The sequence below is a fragment of the Ursus maritimus genome, unplaced genomic scaffold (genome assembly GCF_017311325.1).
Source record: "Ursus maritimus isolate PB19 unplaced genomic scaffold, ASM1731132v1 scaffold_18, whole genome shotgun sequence".
Lineage (NCBI taxonomy): Eukaryota > Metazoa > Chordata > Mammalia > Carnivora > Ursidae > Ursus > Ursus maritimus.
In genome coordinates this window covers 48874574-48898471 of record NW_024424230.1, presented here as the reverse complement: position 1 = coordinate 48898471, position 23898 = coordinate 48874574, and the positions used below count along the sequence as shown (strand labels likewise).

At 36.6% G+C, this 23898-nt stretch overlaps 1 protein-coding gene across 1 annotated transcript in view; it reads left to right on the top strand.

Moving 5' to 3' along the window:
- YES1 (YES proto-oncogene 1, Src family tyrosine kinase) overlaps positions 1-23898 on the top strand; it is a 72059-nt gene that overhangs the window by 35544 nt on the left and 12617 nt on the right. The window contains exons 2-8 of the mRNA XM_040632682.1: positions 13447-13719; positions 16405-16504; positions 19242-19340; positions 20569-20672; positions 20759-20908; positions 22324-22479; positions 22646-22825. Coding sequence (XP_040488616.1) covers positions 13455-13719; positions 16405-16504; positions 19242-19340; positions 20569-20672; positions 20759-20908; positions 22324-22479; positions 22646-22825 — 1054 coding nt within the window. The 5' untranslated portion in view covers positions 13447-13454. The remainder of the gene's footprint in view (positions 1-13446; positions 13720-16404; positions 16505-19241; positions 19341-20568; positions 20673-20758; positions 20909-22323; positions 22480-22645; positions 22826-23898) is intronic.

The window sequence follows — 23898 nt, the reverse complement described above, 5'->3', positions numbered from 1 at the left end:
AACAAACAAGTGAGCTGTATGGTCACCTAATCACCCCAACTTCCTGCCTAGAGGCACAGTCTGAATTAGAGAGCAGGGAAAGGAATCTTGGGCAAAGGACAGTGATCTCAACAAGTTGAGGAGACAGAGATCAGAATTCATAGAGGCTGAGGCAGCTGAAAGTTGCAGGGCAAAATTCCAAAAGAAGGACACTAAGTAGAAAAATTATTCTAGGGGCGCCTGGGTGGCACAGTCGTTAAGCGTCTGCCTTTGGCTCAGGGCGTGATCCCAGCGTTCTGGGATCGAGCCCCACATCAGGCTCCTCCGCTAGGAGCCTGCTTCTTCCTCTCCCACTCCCCCTGTTTGTGTTCCCTCTCTCGCTGGCTATCTCTGTCAAATAAATAAAATCTTTAAAAAAAAAAAAAGATTCTAAAAGCTTCTGTAGGAGTCACTCTTTTTTTTTTTTCCTCTGAATTCTAGAATGTATGTGTAGAATGTATGTAGAATGAAACTACAAAGCCAGGCAAAGTGTTGACCAGGTTGATATGAGCTGTACCCTTTGAGGTCATAGACGGTGGGGAGGCATTTGATTTTTTTCTGGCTAGAGGAAAAAGTCCTTGTTGATCATTCAGAACTTATAGTAGAAACCCCCAGGGGCTGTGGTACCAAAGTACATTAATAAACGTTATGAACAACTTTATGCTAATATAAATTTAACAATTTGGGTAATTAGACAGATCTCAAAAGCTGTAAGTTACCAAAGTGTAACAAAAATCGAGAATGTGAGTAGCCCTGTATGTTATAGATATTGAATTGGTAATTTATTTCACTTAGCATAATACTTTCTAGGTCCATCCATGTTGTTGCAGATGTCAAAATCTCATTCTTTTTTGTGCCTGAGTAATATTCCATTGTATGTATATCGCATCCTTATCCATTTATCTATTTTAAAAAAATTTTTTTCTTTTAAGTAGGCTCCACACCCAGCATGGAGCCCAACACAGGGCTTGAGATCAAGACCCTGAGATCAAGACCTGAGAGTCAAGACCTGAATCAGATGCTCAACGGGCTGAGCCACCCAGGCACCCCTATCCATTTATCTATTAATGGACACTTAGGCTGCTTCTGTATCTTGGCTATTGTAAATAATGTTGCAGTAAACATAAGGGTGCGTATAGCTTTCTGAATTAGTGTTTGTTTTCTTTGGGTAAATACCCAGTGGTAGAAAAAGTAGATCACATAGTAGTTCTATTAAGTTTTAGAGGGACCTCCATACTGTTTTCCACAGTGGCTGCACCAGTTTCCGTTACCAACAGTGCTTAAGGGTTCCTTTTCTCTACATCTTCACCAATGCTTGTTATTTCTTTCTGATATTAATCATTCTGACTGCTGGAGGTGATACCTCATTGTGGTTTTGATTTGCCTTTCCCTCATGCCTTTCCCTGATGAAGTGATGTTGAACATCTTTTCATGTGTTTTTCGTCTTTTGATGTGTGTGTCTTCTTTGAGAAAATGTCTATTCAGTTTTTCTGCCCATTTGTCAACCACATTATTTGTTATTTTGGTGTTGAGTTGTATAAGTTCCTTATATATTTTGGATACTAACCCTTATCAGACATATAACTTGCAAATATCCTCTTTCGTTCACTGGGTTGCCTTTTTTTTTTTTTGATGGTTTCCTTTTCCTATGCAAAAAAGCTTTTTATTTTGGTGTAGTCCCAATAGTTTGCTTTTTTGTTTCCCTTGCAGGAGGAGACCTATCCAAAAATATGTTGCTGAGGCCAATGTGAAAGAGATTACTGCTTATGTTGTTTTTCTTTTAGGGGTTTTATGATTTCAGGGCTCATATTTGGGTTTTTAATCCATTTTGAGGTTTTGTGTGTGTGTGTGTGTGTGTGTGTGTGTGTGTGTGTGTGTGTGTGTAGTATAAGAAAGTGGTCCAGTTTTGTTCTTTTGCATGGAGCTGTCCAGTTTTCCCAACACCATTTATTGGAAAGACTGTCTTTTCCGCACTGGATATTCTTTCCTCCTTTGTCATAGATCAATTGACCATATAAGCGTGGGTTTATTTTTGGGCTCTCTATTCTAGTGCATTGACCTATAGGTCTGTTTTTGTGCCAGTACCATGCTGTTTTGATTATAATTTGACTATAATTCCATAGTATATCTTGAAATCTGGGATTATGATACCTCAGCTTTGTAGTTCTTTCTCAAGATTGCTTTGGCTGTTCAGGTATTTTGCAGTTCCATCCAACAAATATTAGGACTATTCTAATTCTGTGGGAAATGCTATTGGTATTTTGATAGGGATTGCATTGAATCTGTAGATTACTTTGGGTATTATAGACATTTTACCAATATTAATTCTTCTAATCCATGAGCACGGTATTGATGAGGTACAGGTGACTATATGTGAGGTTCAGTGGGGTAGGGTCCGGCGCCGACGACCGAGAAAGAATTCTTGAGACGTCTTTGGTGCAGAATGGTGGTTTATTAAAGCACGGGGACAGGACCCGTGGGCAGAAAGAGCTGCTGCCCCGGGGTTGTGAGGAATGGCCTATTTTATACCCTCAAGTGGGGGAGGGGGCTAGGGATAGCGTAAGTCTCTAAGGAATTTTGGAAGCAAGGTCTCCAGGACCTTGAGGGGGCTAGCTACTGTTGGGAAAGGGTCATTTATTACCGTCTAATAAAACCTTAGTCATGAGACCCTTCAGATATATATCGGTGGGCCATATGCTTGGGGGATGATTGCCAACACGTATCTTGGGGGGTTTGAGATAAAGGAAGTTTCCGAAGGAATTTTTATACGTTAAAGTAGACTTACAGGATCTTGGTGGAGGGGAGGGGGTCAGGCTAGGACTGCCTTTTGCCCTTAGCAAAGTATTAACATTGAGGCAGCTGAGGTCCTAGAGGAATGTCACCATGCCTGTTTCAAGGACTTGTCAATGGGCTGTAGGTAGTAAGGACTGTTTCTTTGTCCTTTAGGGCAGCCAGGAGTGCCTGAGGAATGTTGCATACATCCCATGGGGGGTGGGGGTTGCAGGGTGTCAGCTTCTGCTTTGTCCTCAGCTTGCCTTCCGTTCCCTCATCAGTATGGCTTTCCATTGGTTTGCATTGTCATCAGTTCCTTTCATGGGTGTTATAGTTTTCAGTGTACAGTTCTTTTACCTCTTCGGTTAAATTTATTCCTAGTTATTTTTGTTTCTTAGTGTAATTGTAAATGGGATTATTTTCTTAATTTCTCTTTATGCTACTTCATTATTAGTGTGTAGAAATGCAGATAGTTTACAATTTTACTTCCTCCTTGCCGATTTAGATGTATTTTCTTTTTTCTTTTTTTTTTCTTTGATTGCTGTGAGTAGGACTTCAAGTACTGTGTTGAATAAAAATGGTGAGAAATGGACATCCTCATCTTGTTCCTGATGTTACAGGAAAAGCTGTCAGTGTTTTCACCATTGAATATGATGCTGGTGTGTTTTTCTTATATGGCCTATATTATGTTGAGTTGTGTTCCCTCTAAACCAACTTTGTTGAGAGTTTTTTTGTCATGAATGGGTGTGGTATTTAGATTTCTTTTTCTGCATCTATTGAAATGATCACATGATTTTTATCCTTCATTTGGTTACTCTTGTGTGTCACATTGATAATTCGCAGATATTGAACTATCCTTGCATCGCTAGAATAAATCCTACTTGATTCTGGTGAAAGATCCTTTTAATGTGGTGTTGAATGAGGTTTGCTAACACTTTGTTGAGGATTTTTGCATCTATGTTTATCAGTGATATTGGTCTGTGGCCTTTTTTTTCTAGTGTCTTTATCTGGTTATAGTATCAGGGTAATGCTGGCTTTGTGGAATGTGTTGGGAAGCGTTCCTTCCTCTTCTGTTTTTTGGAATAGTTTGAGGATAATACATAGTAACTCTTCTTTTTTTTGAAGTATAATCGCCATTTATTTTTTTTTTCCTGGAGAACAGCTTTTCTTCAGTTCTTAAGGACTTAGCTCCTTACGTGGGCTTTGGTGAAGGTCGCGGGTCTAAATTGGGATGGGGGTGTTTGGTCCTTCCATGCTTCACAAGAGCAATTCCTGACTACCTTGCTGTGAGTGGCACAACTCTTGCAGTAATGTAGTTTCACACACAGCTTGGGAAGCACATAGGCATTGAAGACACTCGCTTCAGAAATGTCCCTGATGGTGGTGGCCTTTACTGTGTTCCGAATAACGAACTTCTTAATGGCCTTGTTCTTGGGCACACAACAGGCACAGTTGGTGCAGCGAATAGACTGCATGTGGCTGCAGCCCTTTTTGGCACAACCTTTATTCCTTTCTTTGGTTGTCTTGGAAGTGGGACTCAAGAGAGCTAGATATTAACTCTTCTTAAATGTTTGGTGGAATTCACCTGTAAATCCATCTGGGCCTGAACTTTTGTTTTGTTGGGAGTTTTTTGATTATGTCAATTTTGTAACTAGTAATCAGTCTGTTCAGATGATTCAGTTTTGAAGACTGAACATTTCTAGGAATTTAGCCATTTCATCTTGGCTTTTCAATTTATTTGTGTATAATTTTTCATAGTAGTCTCTTACAGTCCTTTGTATATCTGTGGTGTCAGTTGTTACTTCTCTTTCATTTGATTTTATCCATTTGGGTCCCCTCTGTCTCTGTCTCTGTCTTCTGTCTCACTGTCTTCTGTCTCTGTCTCTCTCTCCTCTCTCTGTTTCTTTTTATGTCTCTCTTTTTTTTTTAGGATGTGTCTAACAAAAGGTTTGTCTTTTCACAGGACCAGCTGTTGGCTTCATTGATCTTTTCTGTTGTTTTTTTGTCTCCATTTCACTTAATTCTGCTCTGATCTTTATGATTTCCTTCCTTCTACAAACTTTGGGCTTTGTTCTTTTTATAGTTTCTTTAAATGTAAGATTGGGTTTTTTTGTTTGTTTTTCAGATTTTTTTTGTTTCTTGCAGTAGGCCAGGATTATTATAAACTTCCCTCTTAGGACTGTTTTCACTGGGTCCCAAAGATTTAGACTGGTTTGTTTTTATTTTCATTTGTCCCCATGGATATTTTTATTTCCTCTCTGGTTTCTTCATTGACCCATTTGTTGTTTAGTGCTGTGTTGGTTAGCCTCCACGTGTTTGTTCTTTTCCAGTTTTTTTTTCTTATAATTGATTTTTAATTTCATACCATTGTAATTGGAAAAGATGCTTGATATAATTTCAGTTTTCTTAAATTTATTGAGACTTGTTCTGTGGCCTACCATTATCCTGGAGAATGTTCCATGTGTACTTGAAAATGTGTGTTCTGGCTTTTTTTGGATGAAATGTTCTGTACATATCTGTTATGTCCATCTAGTCTAATGTAACATTCAAAGGCACTGTTTCCTCATTGATTTTCTGACAGGATGATCTATGCATTGATGTAGGTGGAATGTTAAAGTCCCTTAATATTATTGTATTAGTGTCAGTCTCCCTATATGTCTGTTAATATTTGCTTTATGTATTAAGGTGCTCCAATGTTGGGTACGTAGATACTTAAAATTGTTATATCCTCATGTTGGATTGATCCCTTTAGCATTAGGTAATGCCTCCTTTGCCTCTTGTTACAGTCTTTTTTTAAAAGTCTGTTTTGTCCAATTTAAGTATTGTTACCCTGATCTCCTTTTTTGCTCTTATTTGCATGGAATATCTTTTTCCATCCCTTTGCTTTCAGTCTGTATGTGTCTCTAGGTTTGAAATGTATCTCTTATAGGTAGCATATAGATGGGTCTTGGGTTTTTTAATCCATTCTCTAACCATATGTCTTTCGATTGGGGGACTTAAACTATTTAATTTAAAGTAACTATTGATAGGTAGGGGCGCCTGGATGGCTCAGTTGTTAAGTGTGTGCCTTCGGCTCAGGGCATGATGGATCCAGCCCTCCATCGGGCTCCCTGCTCGGAGGGAAACCTGCTTCTCCCTCTCACACTCCCCTTGCTTGTGTTCCCTCTCTCGCTGTCTCTTTCCGTCAAATAAATAAATAAAATCTTTAAAAAAAAAAAAAAAGTAACTACTGATAGGTAAATACTTATTGCCATTTTGTTAATTGTTTTTGTAATGCTGTTTCTTCTCTTGCTGTCTTTCCTTGCAGTTGATGATTTTCTTTAGTGTTATGCTTAGCTTTCTCTATATTTTTTGCTTATCTATTATAGGTTTTTGGTTACCATGAGGTTCATACATATGGTGGGTTTTTGAGAGGGAAAAGAAAGACTTAAAAGTGTTGAGAATGTGGATTAACTGGATTTTACATTCATTACTGGTGAGGACACAAAATGGTACGGCTGCTGTGGAAAACAGTTCAGCAGCTTCTTACGGTAAAGGGTATGCTTAACTTTATATGACCGAGTAGTTCCATTCCTTGGTATTTATAGTGGTGGAAGTATGACCTACGTAACCCATACAACAACTTGTACAGGAATGTTCATAGCTACTTTATTTATAATAGCCCCAAACTGGAACAATCCATATAGTCATCAACAAGTGAATGAATAAACAAATAATGGTATATTCATACAGTGGAATTCTACTTACCTATATATGTAGCAACATGGAAGTGTCTGAGACAGCGCTTGGGGTGGGGGGAAGCCAGACGCAAGAAACTACATATAGTATGAATCTATTCATGTGAAACTCTAAAACCGGTAAATCTTGAGTTAGAGAAAACAAATTAGTGGTTGCCTAGAGCTGGGATTGGGGCTGATAGGAAAAGGGTACAAAAGAACCTTTTGGAGGTGATTGGAATGTTCTATATTGTGATCGTATTATTGGTTGCACAGTTAAAGACATTTGCCATAAGTCATTGAACTGTACACTTTAAATGGGTGCATTTTATTGCATGTAAATTACACTTCAAAGGATTTAAAAAATATTTTAGGTAAAATTTCTAATAGTGTCTAAGAGAAGAAATATCCATAATTTTAATTTTAAGTACATATTTCTCAAAAAGTTTTAAAATAGCAGTAATATTCAAAATAAGAGGTAAAGTATTGTGTTTTGGCAGATACTCATGTACATTATGCTCTATCAAATATCAGTACGAAATAAATAGTTTGCTTAGAATTTTAATTTTATCTTTCTAGGCTATGAGATTTACAATTTTAAGGATATCTCTGATTTCTGTAAACACTTTGAAAGAAGTTGGGGATCTGTTTTTGTCAGTGTATTGAATCCTGACAGATTGAAAGGGATTAATGTATTAACTATTGTCCTGTGATTTATCATTTAAGATCCTTCCAGCTACAAGTTAACAGAGAACCAGACTAAAACTGACTTAAACACTAGATATTATTTGGGGCGCCTGGGTGGCTCAGTCGTTAAGCGTCTGCCTTCGGCTCAGGTCATGATCCCAGGGTCCTGGGATGGAGCCCTGCATTGGGCTCCCCGCTCAGTGGGAAGCCTGCTTCTCCCCCTCCCACTCCCCCTGCTTGTGTTCCCTCCCTCGCTGTGTCTCTCTCTGTCAAATAAATAAAATCTTAAAAAAAAAAACCAACCCACTAGATATTATTTCACATAAGATTTCTGGAGCTAAAGTGTGTTCTAGAATTATAGTAGGGTTTTACAATTCAATACCTGAACAATATCATAAAGGACCCAAGTTCTTTTTACCTTTCTGTCTTACCATTCTTGCTATGTTGGTATCCTCCTTTCAGATGAGTGCTTAGTCATTCCTGAATGGTTGTCTCAGATTTAGGCATCACAGATGATAACATTTAGGTGAGGAAAATGGAATATTCCTGTTTTATACTCCTTTTCACAAGTGAGGAAAACTTCCAAGAAGAAGCCCATGCTCGTGGTTTACCCAGTTAATTGGAGAAAGGGATAAGACCACATGAGTGGCTTGAATCAAACATTATTTACAACTTGGGCCTGGACAGATGAAGAAATTGGCAGATAGAAGGAAGGTAAACAAACTCAGACAATCATTCTTTATTAAAGTAGGGAGGAGAACGGCTGAGTAAACCAAGGGTTTGCTGTGCTAGATTACACTAAGACTGTGAAGGACAGTATTTGTGAACTAGACAAAGAAATAGAAAACATCTTGATAAAAGTGTATATTCCCAATTTATGAAGATGTTGCATTCCAAAAATTCTCCATATATTCATGACCTAGTCATTACTTTATTACTCAATTTACTGCAATATAGCTTTTATCTTCATGACGCTGTAGCAGAAATACTCTTGCTAAAGTCACCAGTGAGCTCTTAATTACCAGTCAGCTGGCCTTTTAAAATCAGTTGAAATACTACCTGACTTCATTTTGGTCTGTAGCATTATTAGCCATTTTCTTACTGAAAGTCTGTCTCTTTATTTCTACTATACTATTCTACCTCTTATTAAAAATGTATTGCATTATAAAATAAGTATTACATTATAAAATACATCAAGCAAAGATTTTTATATATATGCATGTATGTATATATATCCCACATTTAATACATTAACATTTCTGTATTTACTTCCTGTTTAAGAAAACAAATGCCACAGATGCAATTGAAACTTTGCAACCCATTCCACTATCTTGAAGTTGATGATTATCTTTTCCAACCATGTTTTTATATTTATGGTAGTACTCCCAGCTCTAATTGCCACTTCTTAATTTCTTTGCCTGTTTATCCCTTATATGTAGGTATCCTGCACCATTTTATTAATTCTTCATACCCCTCTAAATCTGTACCTTGTGAAAATGTTTTTGTTTACTCTTTTTCTGGTTTCTTTCTTTTGCTGACATACTATCAATCCTCTACTAGACTTTTCAACATGATGCCCCAAAGGCACCTAAAACTACCATCTGAATGAAGCATCTGTCCAGAAAAACCTGTTTCTCTCTTCTCTACCTCAGTTATGGTATTACTCTACACCCAGTTCAAACTAGAAACTTTGGAGTCATCCATTCCGTAACACACATATCATAATTCTTTTAAAATGTTCAGTGAATACTGGGGAGTGAATAAATGACTCCTTTTTCTTCATATCTCCTCTATCTATACTCAGCTGATCATCCACACGTCAGTATTCTACTTATATTTACTTCCTTAGTATTTTCCCCTCATCTTTGGCTCCATGGTATTTCTGCTTCTGTCCTTTCCTGCATGGGGCATTGTGGTAAGTTTATAACTTGACTAACTGCCATTATTATTTCTTTCTTTCCACTCTGTAATTCATACTTCTACCACAGTTATTTTTAAACACATATTTTCTCCTGCTGTTCACCTTTTAAAAACTCTTGAATAACTCCCAGTGCTCCCTGGATAAAGTCTAAAATAATTCCCTGTATATGTAAATTGTCCTCTACCTTTAGCCTCTGTCCCATGATCTCATAGATGCCCCCTTGTACTCCTGTCACAGAGAAGTTTTCTGTTCCCTAAATATGCCATGCTTTTCAAACATCTAAGCCATTGTGCACATTTTTCATTATTCCTGGAATATCCTATTTCCTCTTCCCCAAATCTCCAGCTCTTGAAGACTTAGTTTAGATGCCACTGTCTTTGCAAAATTTTCTTTCCCAAGCACTCAAGGCAGAGCTCATAACTTCTTTTGTAGTCTCGTGGTGTTTTTACATATCTCAACTCCAGCATTTTTCACATTTTACAGTGCTGTACCTGTTTCCTACACTTATTTGTGACCTTTTTTTTTTAAGCAAAGGGTCCATTTTTTGACATTTCCAGCTCTTTTTAGTGTCTAATAAATATATGTTAATAAATATATATGTGGGGGGTGCCTGGGTGGCTCAGTCATTAAGTGTCTGCCTTTGGCTCAGATCGTGATCCAGGGTCCTGGGATCGAGACCTGCATCGGGCTCCCTGCTCCACTGGGTGCCTGCTTCTTCCTCTCCCACTCCCCCTGCTTGTGTTCCCTCTCTCTCTGGCTGTCTCTATCTCTGTCGAATGAATAAATAAAATCTTTAAGTGTGTGTGTGTGTGTGTGTGTGTGTGTGTAGTTGTAAAACTTGAAAGAGGCTTTCCCACATAACTTTTTTTTTAATTTTTAAAAAAGATTTTATTTATTTATTTGTCAGGGAAAGAGAGTGCAAGCACAAGTAGGGGGAGCATCAGGCTGAGGGAGAAGCAGGCTCCTGCTGAGCAAGGAGCCCAATGTGGGACTCGATCCCAGGACCCTGGGATCATGACCTGAACCGAAGGCAGATGTTTAACTGACTGAGCCACCCAGGTGTCCCCCCACGTAACTGTTTTAAAAGATGTTATGTTTCTAGGACACCCCATAAAAATCTTTTTTTTTTTTTTTAAAGGAGTTTATTTACTTATTTATTTGACAGAGAGAGAGAACACAAGCAGGTAGAGTGGCAGGCAGAGGGAGAGGGAGAAACAGGCTCCCTGCTGAGCAGAGAACCCATGTGGGACTCCATTCCAGGACTCTGGGATCATGACCAGAGCCAAAGGCAGACACTTAATTGCTGAACCACCCAGGTGCCCCCCCCCTAAAAATCTTTTAAACTCATGTTGCACCTAAAGTTTAAAAATGTAAATCATGACCTACATTTGTAATAATGTTTCTGAAGTTGATGGGCAGCAGTTTCCTTTTCTCCACATCCTTGTCAGCACTTATTTCTTTTTGTTACATTCTGACTGCTGGGAGGTGATACCTCATTGTGGTTTTGATTTGCCTTTCCCTGATGACTAGTGATGTTGAACTCTTTTCATGTGTCTTTCGTCTTTTGATGTGTGTGTCTTCTTTGGGAAAATGTCTATTCAGTTTTTCTGCCCATTTGTCAACCACATTATTTGTTATTTTGGTGTTGAGTTGTATAAGTTCCTTATATATTTTGGATACTAACCCTTATCAGACATATAACTTGCAAATATCCTCTTTCGTTCACTGGGTTGCCTTTTTGTTTTGTTGATGGTTTCCTTTTCCTATGCAAAAAAGCTTTTTACTTTGGTGTAGTCCCAATAGTTTGCTTTTTTGTTTCCCTTGCAGGAGGAGACCTATCCAAAAATATGTTGCTGAGGCCAATGTGAAAGAGATTACTGCTTATGTTGTTTTTCTTTTAGGGGTTTTATGATTTCAGGGCTCATATTTGGGTTTTTAATCCATTTTGAGGTTTTGTGTGTGTGTGTGTGTGTGTGTGTGTGTATAGTATAAGAAAGTGGTCCAGTTTTGTTCTTTTGCATGGAGCTGTCCAGTTTTCCCAACACCATTTATTGGAAAGACTGTCTTTTCCGCACTGGATATTCTTTCCTCCTTTGTCATAGATCAATTGACCATATAAGCGTGGGTTTATTTTTGGGCTCTCTATTCTAGTGCATTGACCTATAGGTCTGTTTTTGTGCCAGTACCATGCTGTTTTGATTATAATTTGACTATAATTCCATAGTATATCTTGAAATCTGGGATTATGATACCTCAGCTTTGTAGTTCTTTCTCAAGATTGCTTTGGCTGTTCAGGTATTTTGCAGTTCCATCCAACAAATATTAGGACTATTCTAATTCTGTGGGAAATGCTATTGGTATTTTGATAGGGATTGCATTGAATCTGTAGATTACTTTGGGTATTATAGACATTTTACCAATATTAATTCTTCTAATCCATGAGCATGGTATGGCTTTCCATTGGTTTGCATTGTCATCAGTTCCTTTCATGGGTGTTTTATAGTTTTCAGTGTACATCTTTTTACCTCTTCGGTTAAATTTATTCCTAGTTATTTTTGTTTCTTAGTGTAATTGTAAATGGGATTATTTTCTTAATTTCTCTTTATGCTGCTTCATTATTAGTGTATAGAAATGGAGCAGGTTTCCGTATATTAAATTCGTATCCCCCAACTTTACTGAATTCATTTATTCTAATAGTTTTTTGGTGGAGTCTTTAGAGTTTTCTATATATTGTATCACTTCATCTGCAAATAGTGACAGTTTTGCTTCTTCCTTACCAATTTGGATGCCCTTTATTTCTTTTCTAATTATTGCAGTATAGTTACATTTAAATGTTATACAGTCAAGTTGTAAATGTTGAGTCTTTGAGAATTTATGAGGCAGTTGTCTTATCACTCACCTACTTCCTTTTGAATGCCACATAAGAAAGGAAAAGCTGTAAAACGAGAATGCTCTTTAAAAGTTAATTAATTAAATCCCCATTTAGTGCTTTCAGAGTAAGTGAATATAATAATGCAGATTTTGTAATATCAGTAACCTATTATATGAGTCACGTTGGTAAGCCTGACAGTGTGTAAAAGATGAGTAAGTCTTGATTTTTAAGAAATATATTCCCAGTAATTTGGGGATAGGGTAGGAATTAGGCCAGTAAGCAAAAAACAGGATACCAAATGGAATAAGGTGAGAGAGTTCCATATAAAAATCTCCCCAAAAGTACATTGGAGGTTTTAAGGAAAACAATATTTTGCTAATTATGGGGAAAAGCTTGAATGGAAAAGTAGTATTTGTGATGATCTTCAGTGATTGGATAGAACTTTCGCACGTAGGAAAGTTTTAGGTGTAAAATCCTCACAAACTTGGGAAAGCACAGGGCATATATATTGGGGAAACAGGAAAGTGTGTGTATGTAGATAAGTATTAGGAAATAATAGGAGATAAAGTTGGAAAGATAGATTGGGATCAAATTTGGTAAGCATTGAGAGTGTGACTGTAGATAAGAAAAGTTACAGAGCTCCCAGTCCTATATATGGTAGTTGCTAGCCACATATAGATATTGAGCACTTGAAATGTACCTGGTCCAAATTGAGATGTACTGTAAGTTTAAAATACATTACAGATTTCTGAGACTTAGTACAAAAAAAACTCATTAAAATTTTTTATATTGATGACATGTTGAAATAATTGTATTTTAGATGTACTAGGTTAAATAAAATGCATTATTAAAATCAGTTTTATCTATTTTTATTTTTTTAATGTGGCTGCTAGAACATTGAGAATTATATGTGGCTCCGATTATATTTCTATTACAGATGGCTAGTATAGATAGAAGGAATACAACCGGTATTTGCTAGTACTTACTGCATGCCACATATTGTCTAGAACTTGTAATAAGTTTAAGTTTATCCTCATAGAAAGCCTTATGAAGTAGGTGTTACTATTATCGCCCTTTTTCAAGTAACTGGGGTGCAGAGAGGTCAAGCAACATCCCTGAAATCACTCCACTCCTGAGTAGGAAGCCAGGGTTCAAATGTAGGCCTCCAGCATCAGAGCCATTGGCTTTCCCAGCACACTGTGGTATGTTGTCATTGGACCATTAAAGGTGGTTGAGCTGGAGAACGACGTGATTGGAGTGATACTTCAGTAGAATTGTAATAAAGATAAATGAGAAGAAACTTAGTTTTTAGCTGTCTAGTTTTTTGTTTGCTTTATTTTATTAATGTTACTTTCTTGCAGGAGAAAAATTCCTTGTTTAAAGTGAAGTTCTGAATTGTAGTTTTTTGAAGTATACTTTCTATTAACCACTTCTCAAAATATTTGCCTGTCACCTTGTAGATTTGATAATGGGCTGCATTAAAAGTAAAGAGAACAAAAGTCCAACCATTAAATATAGAACCGAAAACACTCCAGAACCTGTCAGTACAAGTGTCAGCCATTATGGGGCAGAACACACTGCAGTGGCAGCATCGTCTTCCACAAAGGGAGCATCTGTTAATTTTAACAGTCTTTCCATGACACCATTTGGAGGATCCTCAGGGGTCACACCTTTTGGAGGAGCATCGTCTTCATTCTCAGTGGTGCCAAGTTCATATCCTGCTGGTTTAACAGGTGAGATTTAAATGGGCAATTCTGTTGTCAGCTTGAGAACGTGACCTTAGGCAGGCAGTACATAAAGTTTTTGCCTGCTGTAAGAAAAACAACTTACAAGTTTATGTGAAAATTAAAGCTTCTAACATACAAATTAAAGTTTTACAATATACGTGATATTCTGAAAATTTGGTGATGATATGGTGATTATCTACTGGTTATACCATTAATTCATTAATTCATTGTTCAAGTAATAAGTGCTTACTATGTGACAGGCACTGGGGATATAAAGATTAAAAACGTGTACCCCTCCCTCAAGAATGTTAATGTTACAACTTTTCAGGTTTATAAAGTACTATCCAATATTAAAGTATCATAGTAGTTGCTTAATATTAGTTAAATGCCAACGTTGTGATGATAACATAGTTTTTCTATCAGATACTGATTTAAAAATATAAAAGTCCTGAGGCTCAGAGTTAAATTTTTTTCAGAGTCACGGATAATAAGCAGGGAGAGCCCAGGCTTAATGTCCTGTGCCGGAACTCCATTTAATACATTATGATAGCCTTTCAGAGAACAAAAAGCGACAGCTGACAACCTTCCACGGAGCTAGAAAAGCTCTAAAAAAGTAGTCAGAAACTTTAAAAAGAGTTCTTTTGTGGGGTTTCCAGATCAGGATACTCTTTTCCTTGAGTAACAAAACATAACTGGCTTAAAAAAGGTAGGGCGAGCTCTAGGATTCCTTGATACAGCAGTAGTTTCTTGATGTCATCAAGCACTCGAGTTCTTGATCTCTTTCTGGTAGCCCTTGGGTATCAGCTTTAATCTTAGGCTTGGCAAAACAGCTGCCAGCATCAAACTGAGCAACCCATGTCCTTACTACCAACCAGAGGGAGCAAAAAAGGAATCTATGCTGTAAGCTTGGACTATGAATTTGTCCTTTCAGTCTGCTTACCTCCAGACTAGTAATAGGGAGGAAGGCCATAAGTGGATTCTGTGAGACTGACTGTTCATTTGAGGAGTTATGGACATCAGAGGGTCAATTACAGTCTTAATTCTAACTCCCTAACTCGAAATACCTCAGTAATAGATGGCCACAATAGTGTCCTCCGTCATCAGCCAAGTTTAAGTTATTTTCAGGATTATATGTTTGGGAAAGACAATAATCCAAAATAATGCAAGTAAATGTTGATACTTAAGGACGTAGTTACTTACCTAAACAATTCACTTATGTGAAAAGTCCATTCATGGTATACATCTGTTAACACATACGGAGTGTCTGTCTGCTGCCTGTAGAGAATTGTAAGCAAGAGAAACGAGGTTTTTGTCTTAATGGAGTTGTTTACATTATAACAAAGGTTGGACAATAATTAGTGAATAAACAACTAAACACGATGATTAATGGTTCTTAAATGCTGTGAAGAAGCTGACCAGAGTGATTGGTTAAAAGCTCTTTAGAAGATCAAGGAAAGCTGTCTTGAGGAGAAACCATTTGAGCTGAGGTTTGATTGATGAGAATGACCTAAATATGTGCAGAGCTGGGAAGAGAGCTTTCTAGGGAGAGAGAACAAGAAATGCAGAGTTTAGGAAGTACAGATGGACCTGGCGGTTTTGAGGACTATGAGGACACCAGAGGGTGGAATTGTATGATAGGAGACTGAAGAGTCAGGATTTCTCAGGACCTCGCAGACTCTGGTAAGAAGTTGGGGTTTTATTCAAAGCCAAGGAGAAGCAATTGAGTTTTTAATAAAGGATTTGCGCAATTGAATTTCCTTTTTTAAAACCTCACTCTGGCAGCTAGCTGTGTGGAGAATGGATGTAGGGGAGCAGTTACAGAAGTGGGTTAGGAGACTGCCTTCTCTCAACAGTCTCAGCAGACTCAGACAGGGATAATAAGGATTTGGATTAGGGTGGCAGCAGTGGAAATGCAAAAGAAAGTAGATAAAGAGGGATTTTAGAGGGAGAATAACAGTGCTAGTAAAGGGACTTGGCTTGAGTACCAAATTAGATAGTAGTGCCCTTTGCTTAGACATTCAAGTCGAGATGTCAAATAGGCGGTTAATCCATGACTGGAACTCAGGGGAGAACAGTCAACAATCCGTTCTGTTCCTTTGTTTCCTTTGTTTAGTTGTTTGGTGTCCTGATCTCTTAAGCATCTGTGTATAATTCTATGTATGACAGTTATTTTTGGAATTTATGATTCATATCAGCCATATCATTTAATTTTTAAGAAAAACAAGCCATTTTTAAATCTTCATTATGATAACTAATCTTACTAAATCCCTAGTTATTGCTACTAAGGTTCCGTTTTAAGGATGGAAATGCTCACCCGTTGTTTATAAGAAATTGAGATGATCCATACCAGTTTGTAGTACTTGTTAATACTTTTTCTTGTTAATACTCTTTCTGCCACAGAATTGATTTGAACTTTGTGTTTCCAAGTCAGAGATATTGCTACTATGAATCAAAATTAAATTTGTTTCTGTAGTTGTGTAGAATTTTAGAATTTTTAGCATGCAGTAGTTTCATGGAAGATCTCCAGAGAGCATCTTACTAACTTAAACTCCAGTTGCCAAGTCTCCATTCAGAAATAGAGTCTGGAGACTAGGAAGAAAATTATGCTTAAACTTTTTTGATGACATTTTTTTTCTCTTTCATTAATATCTATAATTTACCTTGGTTTTGTTTTGGTTTTTGCTCCAATAGGTGGTGTTACTATATTTGTGGCCTTATATGATTATGAAGCTAGAACTACAGAAGACCTTTCATTCAAGAAAGGTGAACGGTTTCAAATAATTAACAACACGTAAGTGTTGGGAATATTTCGTGAGGGAGAAATACTGACAGAAACCTACCTAGTCTTCGTGCCGAAACCACTTAGCTGGTTGATTCAGAGATGAGAGTGGTGAGGCATGGGTCTCTGCCCACTGGGTTGGATGATACATTTGGTTTCTTTAGACACATGGCATAATAACTATTTTTGTAGCCAGAGTTATGACATCTACAAATTGTGCTGTAGTGTGTGGTTCTTCCCCAAACAGTAGAGATTTAAGAGTGAAGATTGAGGGAGTATATACAAGTAAGTACATTACTTTAAAAAAACATCTTTATAAAGAGAATTCTTTGTTCCTATTTAAGTATAAGATGATTTAAGGATCTTCTTTCTTTCTTTCTCTTAACAAAAAACAAAGGAAAAAGGCCAAGTAGGGAGCCCCTGCAGTCCCAACCTGACTATATTAAGTTGCTTTTTCCTTAGGTGACTCTTAGACACATTGTCTAAGACTTTTACTCTGAAATGACTCTAAGACTTAGTGGGCCACTAAATAATGAAAGTCATTTAGTGGCCCACTAAAAATTCAGTGTTTGAATTGAAAATTCAATGCTTGTTACAGAAAATAGATCCCATATATTTTGGTCTCTTTACTTTCAGTCTTATTTCCTAACATTCTTGTTCCCATTTGCTATCCATTATTGTTCCAGAATATAAAATATGATCATGTCTCTCTGCTTTAAAATCCTTTTTCAGTAGCTACCAGTTGCTGTTGAGATAAAAGCAAAGCAATAACAATGGTAGACATCAGTCATCCAGCTGCTTCCCCTTCCTCATTTAACCGCCCAGCCATACTGAATTGCTTGTAATTTTATGAATACACTGGGGTTTCTCACCTTCCCATGCCTTGACACACGTATAGTTTCTTTTTTCTGCAACGTGACTTCCTGTCTCCGTTTTTTTTTTTTTCTTTTATCTGGCCAACCCTGTTCATTCTTCAAAATGTATGTTCCTGTGTCATTTCTCAAGGAGGCCTCTCTTGACATTCTTCCTATCCCACCTGGCCCACACACCATCTGCCTGTGGATTAGGTGTCTGTCTTACATGTTGATGTAGCACCCCGTGCAAACCTCAATCATAGCTGTCATCACTACTTCGAATTATAATTTATTGTGTGCTTGTCTTTCTTTTAGACTAGTGGTTCTCAGCCTGGGGAAAAATGCCCAGGCGACATTGGCAATGTCTGGAGACAAGGTGCCTCCACTGTTTTCTGGTGGGTAGAGGCCAGGGACATTGTGGAACATCCTGCACTGCACAGGACAGCCCCCAACAACAAAGAATCATCTAGCCCTCAGTCAGTAAGGCTGAGGTTGAGAAATCCTGATCTGGGCTGAGTTTCTTGAAGTTACAGACTGTCTTTTTTACCTGTTTCTAGCATATCCTCTCATAAAGTCTATTACTTAAAGGGTATTCAGTAAATGAATGAATCATGAATGGTTAGCACAGATGCAGAGTTTTCAGTTTGTGTGTCTGCTAGTGCTTAATATATACTAGGAAGCTACAAACCAAGTGTATGAGTATAAATATTTGAATTGCCGAAGGATTTTTCATCTCATTTTCTAGAGAACAAACTCCCCTGGGTCATTTATAAAATTTCAATTTAGATAAAATATTTTCAATACTTTTCTCTGGCAAAGCAAAACATGCATTTAATTTTTAGTGGCAGAACCCATATATATCTTCCTCATTAGAGACTGACAATATTTGCTTCTTTCACATTAATTTTGGAAAAGTCAAGGTATGTATTGCAAACTACACATAGTTCTCATGTTCTGAATTGATTTTAGTCTTATTTGAGTATTATGGATAACATTTTTGTAAATACAGTCTATTCTAGCAATTAAATTTTTTATTGTTCCTATCTTGCAAATATTTTGTCTACAGGAGTTCGAGGGCATCCTGATACTTTTCCTAAAATGACTAAAAAGGAACATTATGATTTTATATATGGTTAAAAGCATTTGACAATAAAAAAGAATGAACTGCTGATGACACACTACAACATAGGTGAACTGTGAAAAAATTATGCCTAAGTGAAAGAAACCAGTCCAGAAGACCGCACCACATTTTTATATGACTACGTTTATATGAAATGCCCACAATAGTCATATCCATAGGAACAGAAAGCATATACAGGGTCAGGCAATGTGGCGGGGAGGCGGGTGGAGGAATGGAGAGTAACTGTTAATGGGTACAGGGTTTCTTGGGTGAGGGGTGATGAAATGTTCTAAAATTGATTGTGGTAATGGTTGCACAACTCTGGATATATTAAAACCCATTAAATTGTACGTCTTAAAGGGGGAATTTTATGGTATGCAAATTCAGTAAGACTTTTAAAAAAGAAAACATCCAGTTGAAACTGAGTAATTTGAAAGATTTTTCTCCCAAATGGCATTAGTATAGTTTATTGTTTTAGGTTGAAGATAGTTATGTAAAAAAGGGATAACTAATATTAAAACTTTGTTGTTGTTGTTGTTGTTGTTGTTGTTTGGAGCAGAATATGTATGCATTTGTGCTTTTGCTTAGCCTTATTCCCTTAACTCAAGTAACCTATTTTTAAATATTATTCTTTTGAGTTTAATTTTTGATCAAATGAATGCATTAAAAAATGGAAGTTAAACCTCTTTTCTACATAGCTAAAAGGCAACACTGCAATAAATTGTGTTTTGAGCAGTCGTCTACCTTGTGGTAATTGTTGTTTTATATGTTGCAGGGAAGGAGACTGGTGGGAAGCAAGATCAATTGCTACAGGAAAGAATGGCTATATCCCTAGCAATTATGTAGCCCCTGCAGATTCCATTCAGGCAGAAGAGTATGGCACTACTTCATATTTTATTAATTACTTTGATTTTAAAAATGTTTTAATGCACATTCTACTTAGCCACAGTTTTACACACACACAATTACATACCAGTCTTAATACAGCCAGTATATCATATTAATAGGAGATGTAACTTGAAAATTAATAATTAATGCCATGGTATTTGCTTATAGTAGGATCATAAATGAGTCTGCATTAATAATACTGCTTTGCCTAGTCTGTATCCTTTATATTTTCGCTTAAAAAATTATATTAACCGTTTTTATATTCTGCAGACTCTCTCATTTCAAAAGTTTACCTTCAGTGTTAATTTCTTGACTTAGGTGCTTGCTCTGTGGTTATGTAGGAGAGTATCCTTGTCTTTAGGAAACACACACTGAAGTATTAAGGGGTAATGTTTCAGAATGTTTGCAACTTACTCTGTTCAGAAAGAACATAACAAAGTAAAATTTTAACAGTTGAGAAATCTGGGTGGAGGGTATATGAGAGTTCTATGTGCTATTCTCACAACTTTTAAAAAATTAAAATTCACCTTCAGTGACATACTTTTTTAGGTCAACCCAAGAATATCTGGGATTCATAAATACTACTTTGTTTTCATATCACAGCACTTAACAGAGTGCCTTGCACATAGTAGGTGCTCTATCAATGTTTGTTTGCTTTTATGATCTGTCATTTGTCTCCATAACTCTGTTCTGCTTGACACTTGTTACTTCCTGTTTTATTCTGTGAGCTTCTCCACAGCAGATATTCATTTTTATTCACAAATCTGTATTAAATCAGAGCCATGCTAATTTAGAGTTGCTCATAATTTGGATATAGTTCACTTGCATCTTTCTGAATACAGCTGACCACACTGTTACCAGAGAACCGCTTCTGTTCTTCCTACTACAGTCTTAACATTTCCATCTGTCAATGACTGAGAGGTTCTCTGTTACTGTTGCTTTTCCTTCTCTATTTACTGATTCTGTGACTTGCAAGGTAGAGTTGAAGAGACTGGTTGAATAGTCAATACATGGAAACCAGGTACAACTAGGGCAGTATATTCTGACAGTAGTATTTGTTATAATTCTATTTAATAAAGACCTTTATTGAGTTTTGCTGTATTTTTAATCTATGTAGCTCTTTGTTGTCATCCTTCCACTCCATTCTTACTGATCCTTATTTATAATCTTTCTGACTCTGCCATATTTCTAATTCAGAGCACTGTTTTTTCCAGATGGTATTTTGGCAAAATGGGGAGAAAAGATGCTGAAAGATTACTTCTGAATCCTGGGAATCAACGAGGTATTTTCTTAGTAAGAGAGAGTGAAACTACTAAAGGTAATTATAATGTAGTGTAAGTATAAAAATTTTCTTGGACAGTATTTTGAGAAAGATACAGAAAAAGTATTTGTTTCCCCCACTAGGTGCTTATTCTCTCTCTATTCGTGATTGGGATGAGGTAAGAGGTGACAATGTGAAACACTATAAAATTAGGAAACTTGACAACGGTGGATACTATATCACAACCAGAGCACAATTTGATACTCTGCAGAAGTTGGTAAAACACTACACAGGTATGTGAATATTTCACAGGTGAAAATTATTTCCTGATCTGTTTTATGAGGACAGAATCTCTGTCTTCATGTCTCTTAAGGTTTAGTTTGGTACTTAACACACAAGAGTGTGTTCGATAGATGTCTGTTGTATTCTAGTTTTAAAATGAGGAGCAGGTAGTACTTATTACCTGAATTAGGTTCTTAGGTATGCTAAAATCTGACTACCATTATTTGATTTCTTACATATTACTGGCATAGTGTTTACATTGGAGTTTCATAGTAGCTAAATACCAAGATAAATTATGACAATAAATAAAACATAAAAGCAAATATTTTTAGGGACGTTTATTAAGTGGGTAAAACTGAATACTTAATGTAAAAAGCTCTATCAGATGTCCTTTGGGCTACCTTCCTCTGCATGGGCTGGACCACATAAAATAAAGTGTAAGTCCAATGAAATTTAATCTGAAGATGCATTTTTCTTTTCCTGGAAAATTAACCTGTCGCAACTATAGACATTCTTCTAGTCTTTCAAGGACCTTAGAAAGGTATTCAGTATTAGATTCTTCTGTCTCAAAATTTTGCATTGCCAATTTGATACATGAATGGATCTGAAAGTTTTTAAATTATTATTACTAGGGGAGGGGAAGTTTCCATGGCAGTCCCTTCTTGAGTGACAGCTAGCTACAAACAGCCTATCAAGTCAACCACCAATCTTGACATTGATCAAACATGTTACCAAGTAATGGCATCAGTTGTAATTGCACTTTTTAGAATGTTGATTTTTGTGGTTACTTGAACATGGGAGGGAACATGTCTTATTTATAATAAGAAAGATCGTGTAAACCGGATTCAGAAGTCAAGCCGTCGTGAATTTGGGATTTCCTGTTTTTGTGTCTCCCTTATTTGAAAAATCTTTTAAATGAAGAAGTTTTCTCCTTAATTTTTGGTATGCTTCTTACATTAGTGGTTATTAAGAATAACAGTTAATGGTAGCATTCTCTTTGGGAAGAAATAAAACACAGTGGTCAAAAATAGAACTTTGGGGACAACCAGAACTATGGTTTGAATCCCATCTCCATCACTTAGTTACTGGGTGACAATAAGAAAGTCGCTAAAGTTTTTTGAGATTTATTTATATGAGATATTTGTGAAGTACTGAATTAGCACAATAGCTGAGATGTAGTAAGTATTCAGTAAATTATAACTTCAAAAGTGTATTTAACAAAAAATGTTTCACCTCTTGTATGTTTTGCTTCTTATATACATACAGCTCCCTTTCTGGTGTTCGTGCTTTTAGAGTAAAACTGAGAAAACATTATGTTTTTGTTTTTGTTTTCTTCAATTTAAACTTTTAAAAACATTAATATACTATATGTACCTTAATTTTTGTAAGTAACTCATTTTACAGTATAGTTTATTCATTTATCTAGAACATGCTGATGGTTTATGCCATAAGTTAACAACCGTGTGTCCAACTGTGAAACCCCAGACTCAAGGTCTAGCAAAAGATGCTTGGGAAATCCCTCGAGAATCTTTGCGACTAGAGGTTAAATTAGGACAAGGATGTTTTGGTGAAGTATGGATGGGTAAGAAGTCTGAACTTTTGTTTTTTTGTCATTTCTTTAGCCATAGATTAAAACACCATAACTTATGATAAGATACATTGAAATATTTAAGGTAACTGCTGCTCATTGAGGTTTGGCTTAAAATCTCCTGATATATAGATTAAAATAGTAGACTGTGTTTCTCTAGGAACATGGAATGGAACCACGAAAGTAGCAATCAAAACACTAAAACCAGGTACAATGATGCCAGAAGCTTTTCTTCAAGAGGCTCAAATAATGAAAAAATTAAGACATGATAAACTTGTTCCACTGTATGCTGTTGTTTCTGAAGAGCCAATTTACATTGTCACTGAATTTATGTCAAAAGGTATGTGTATATTTGTTTCTTTTAGGGTATTCATGTTGATAATTTTTTTTAAAAAGTCTTCATTTCTGTTTTTATGCATACAAATTTTTATTATGTAGCATTCCCTAATTTAAGATTTTTATGTAGACATTGAAAAGAGAAAATCCGACATTTTGTGTAATGGGATAGTCATTAGTTCCAGTTATTCCAGAGGATAGTATAAAGTTTAAAAGGAAAATTAGGCCAGCTCAATTTATGTTGAAAGTAAGTAAGTTTTTATTCCATTTGACTAAAGGAAATGGAATAGCTAGGAAAGTAAAAGAGTATTTCTACAAATTAACACAATTAGAAAGATATTTATATCTTTATTCCTAAAGCAAAGAAATCAGGTGAAGTTAAGGAAATCTTATTTTAGTATAAACACAATCTCCATAGTCAGGGTTCCTAGAAACTTTTTTCTACTATCATTCACTAAAACTTCTCCATTCTTCCCAAGCTCCAGACCCCAAGGTGAGATCATTAGTAACAGAATTGGTTAGGGCCAGGATAAAGAGAAGGGACAGATGCTGCTTTAGAAGAGGAACCAGTAAGCACTAAATATGTTGACAGCCCTGCTTTTGCCCTCTCGAATTTTATCCCCCCCCCCCCACAAACTCTTAAGGAGTCACTCATCCATAATTAAAGCTACTGATGATGTCATCCCTCGCCAGTAGTCCCATTTGGCCAACAGTGTAGTTCCATCTAGTGGTGACAGGGCCAACTACAAGCTACATATTTGCTATAGGAAATCAACCCCCCACCTTCCAAAGAAATAGGAAAACCAAAAATTAAGAATTGAGGTAGCCTATTAATTGATAGCCAAAACATACCTAAAGCCCCAAGGCATATGGCACTTTTTGGAAGGAATCTCTACTGTAAACAACTGCCAAATAATCCCTTTTAGAGTGCATTGGATGAACTATATAAGGAGGGGAAGAAAGGGACAAGAAGAAAACTTAAATCAAGATATTGACAGCATAAGAATATAATGGAGGTAAAGCTAATTGTCCATTTAGCTTTGTGTATTGATTTCAAGAATTATTTTACTGGGGGAA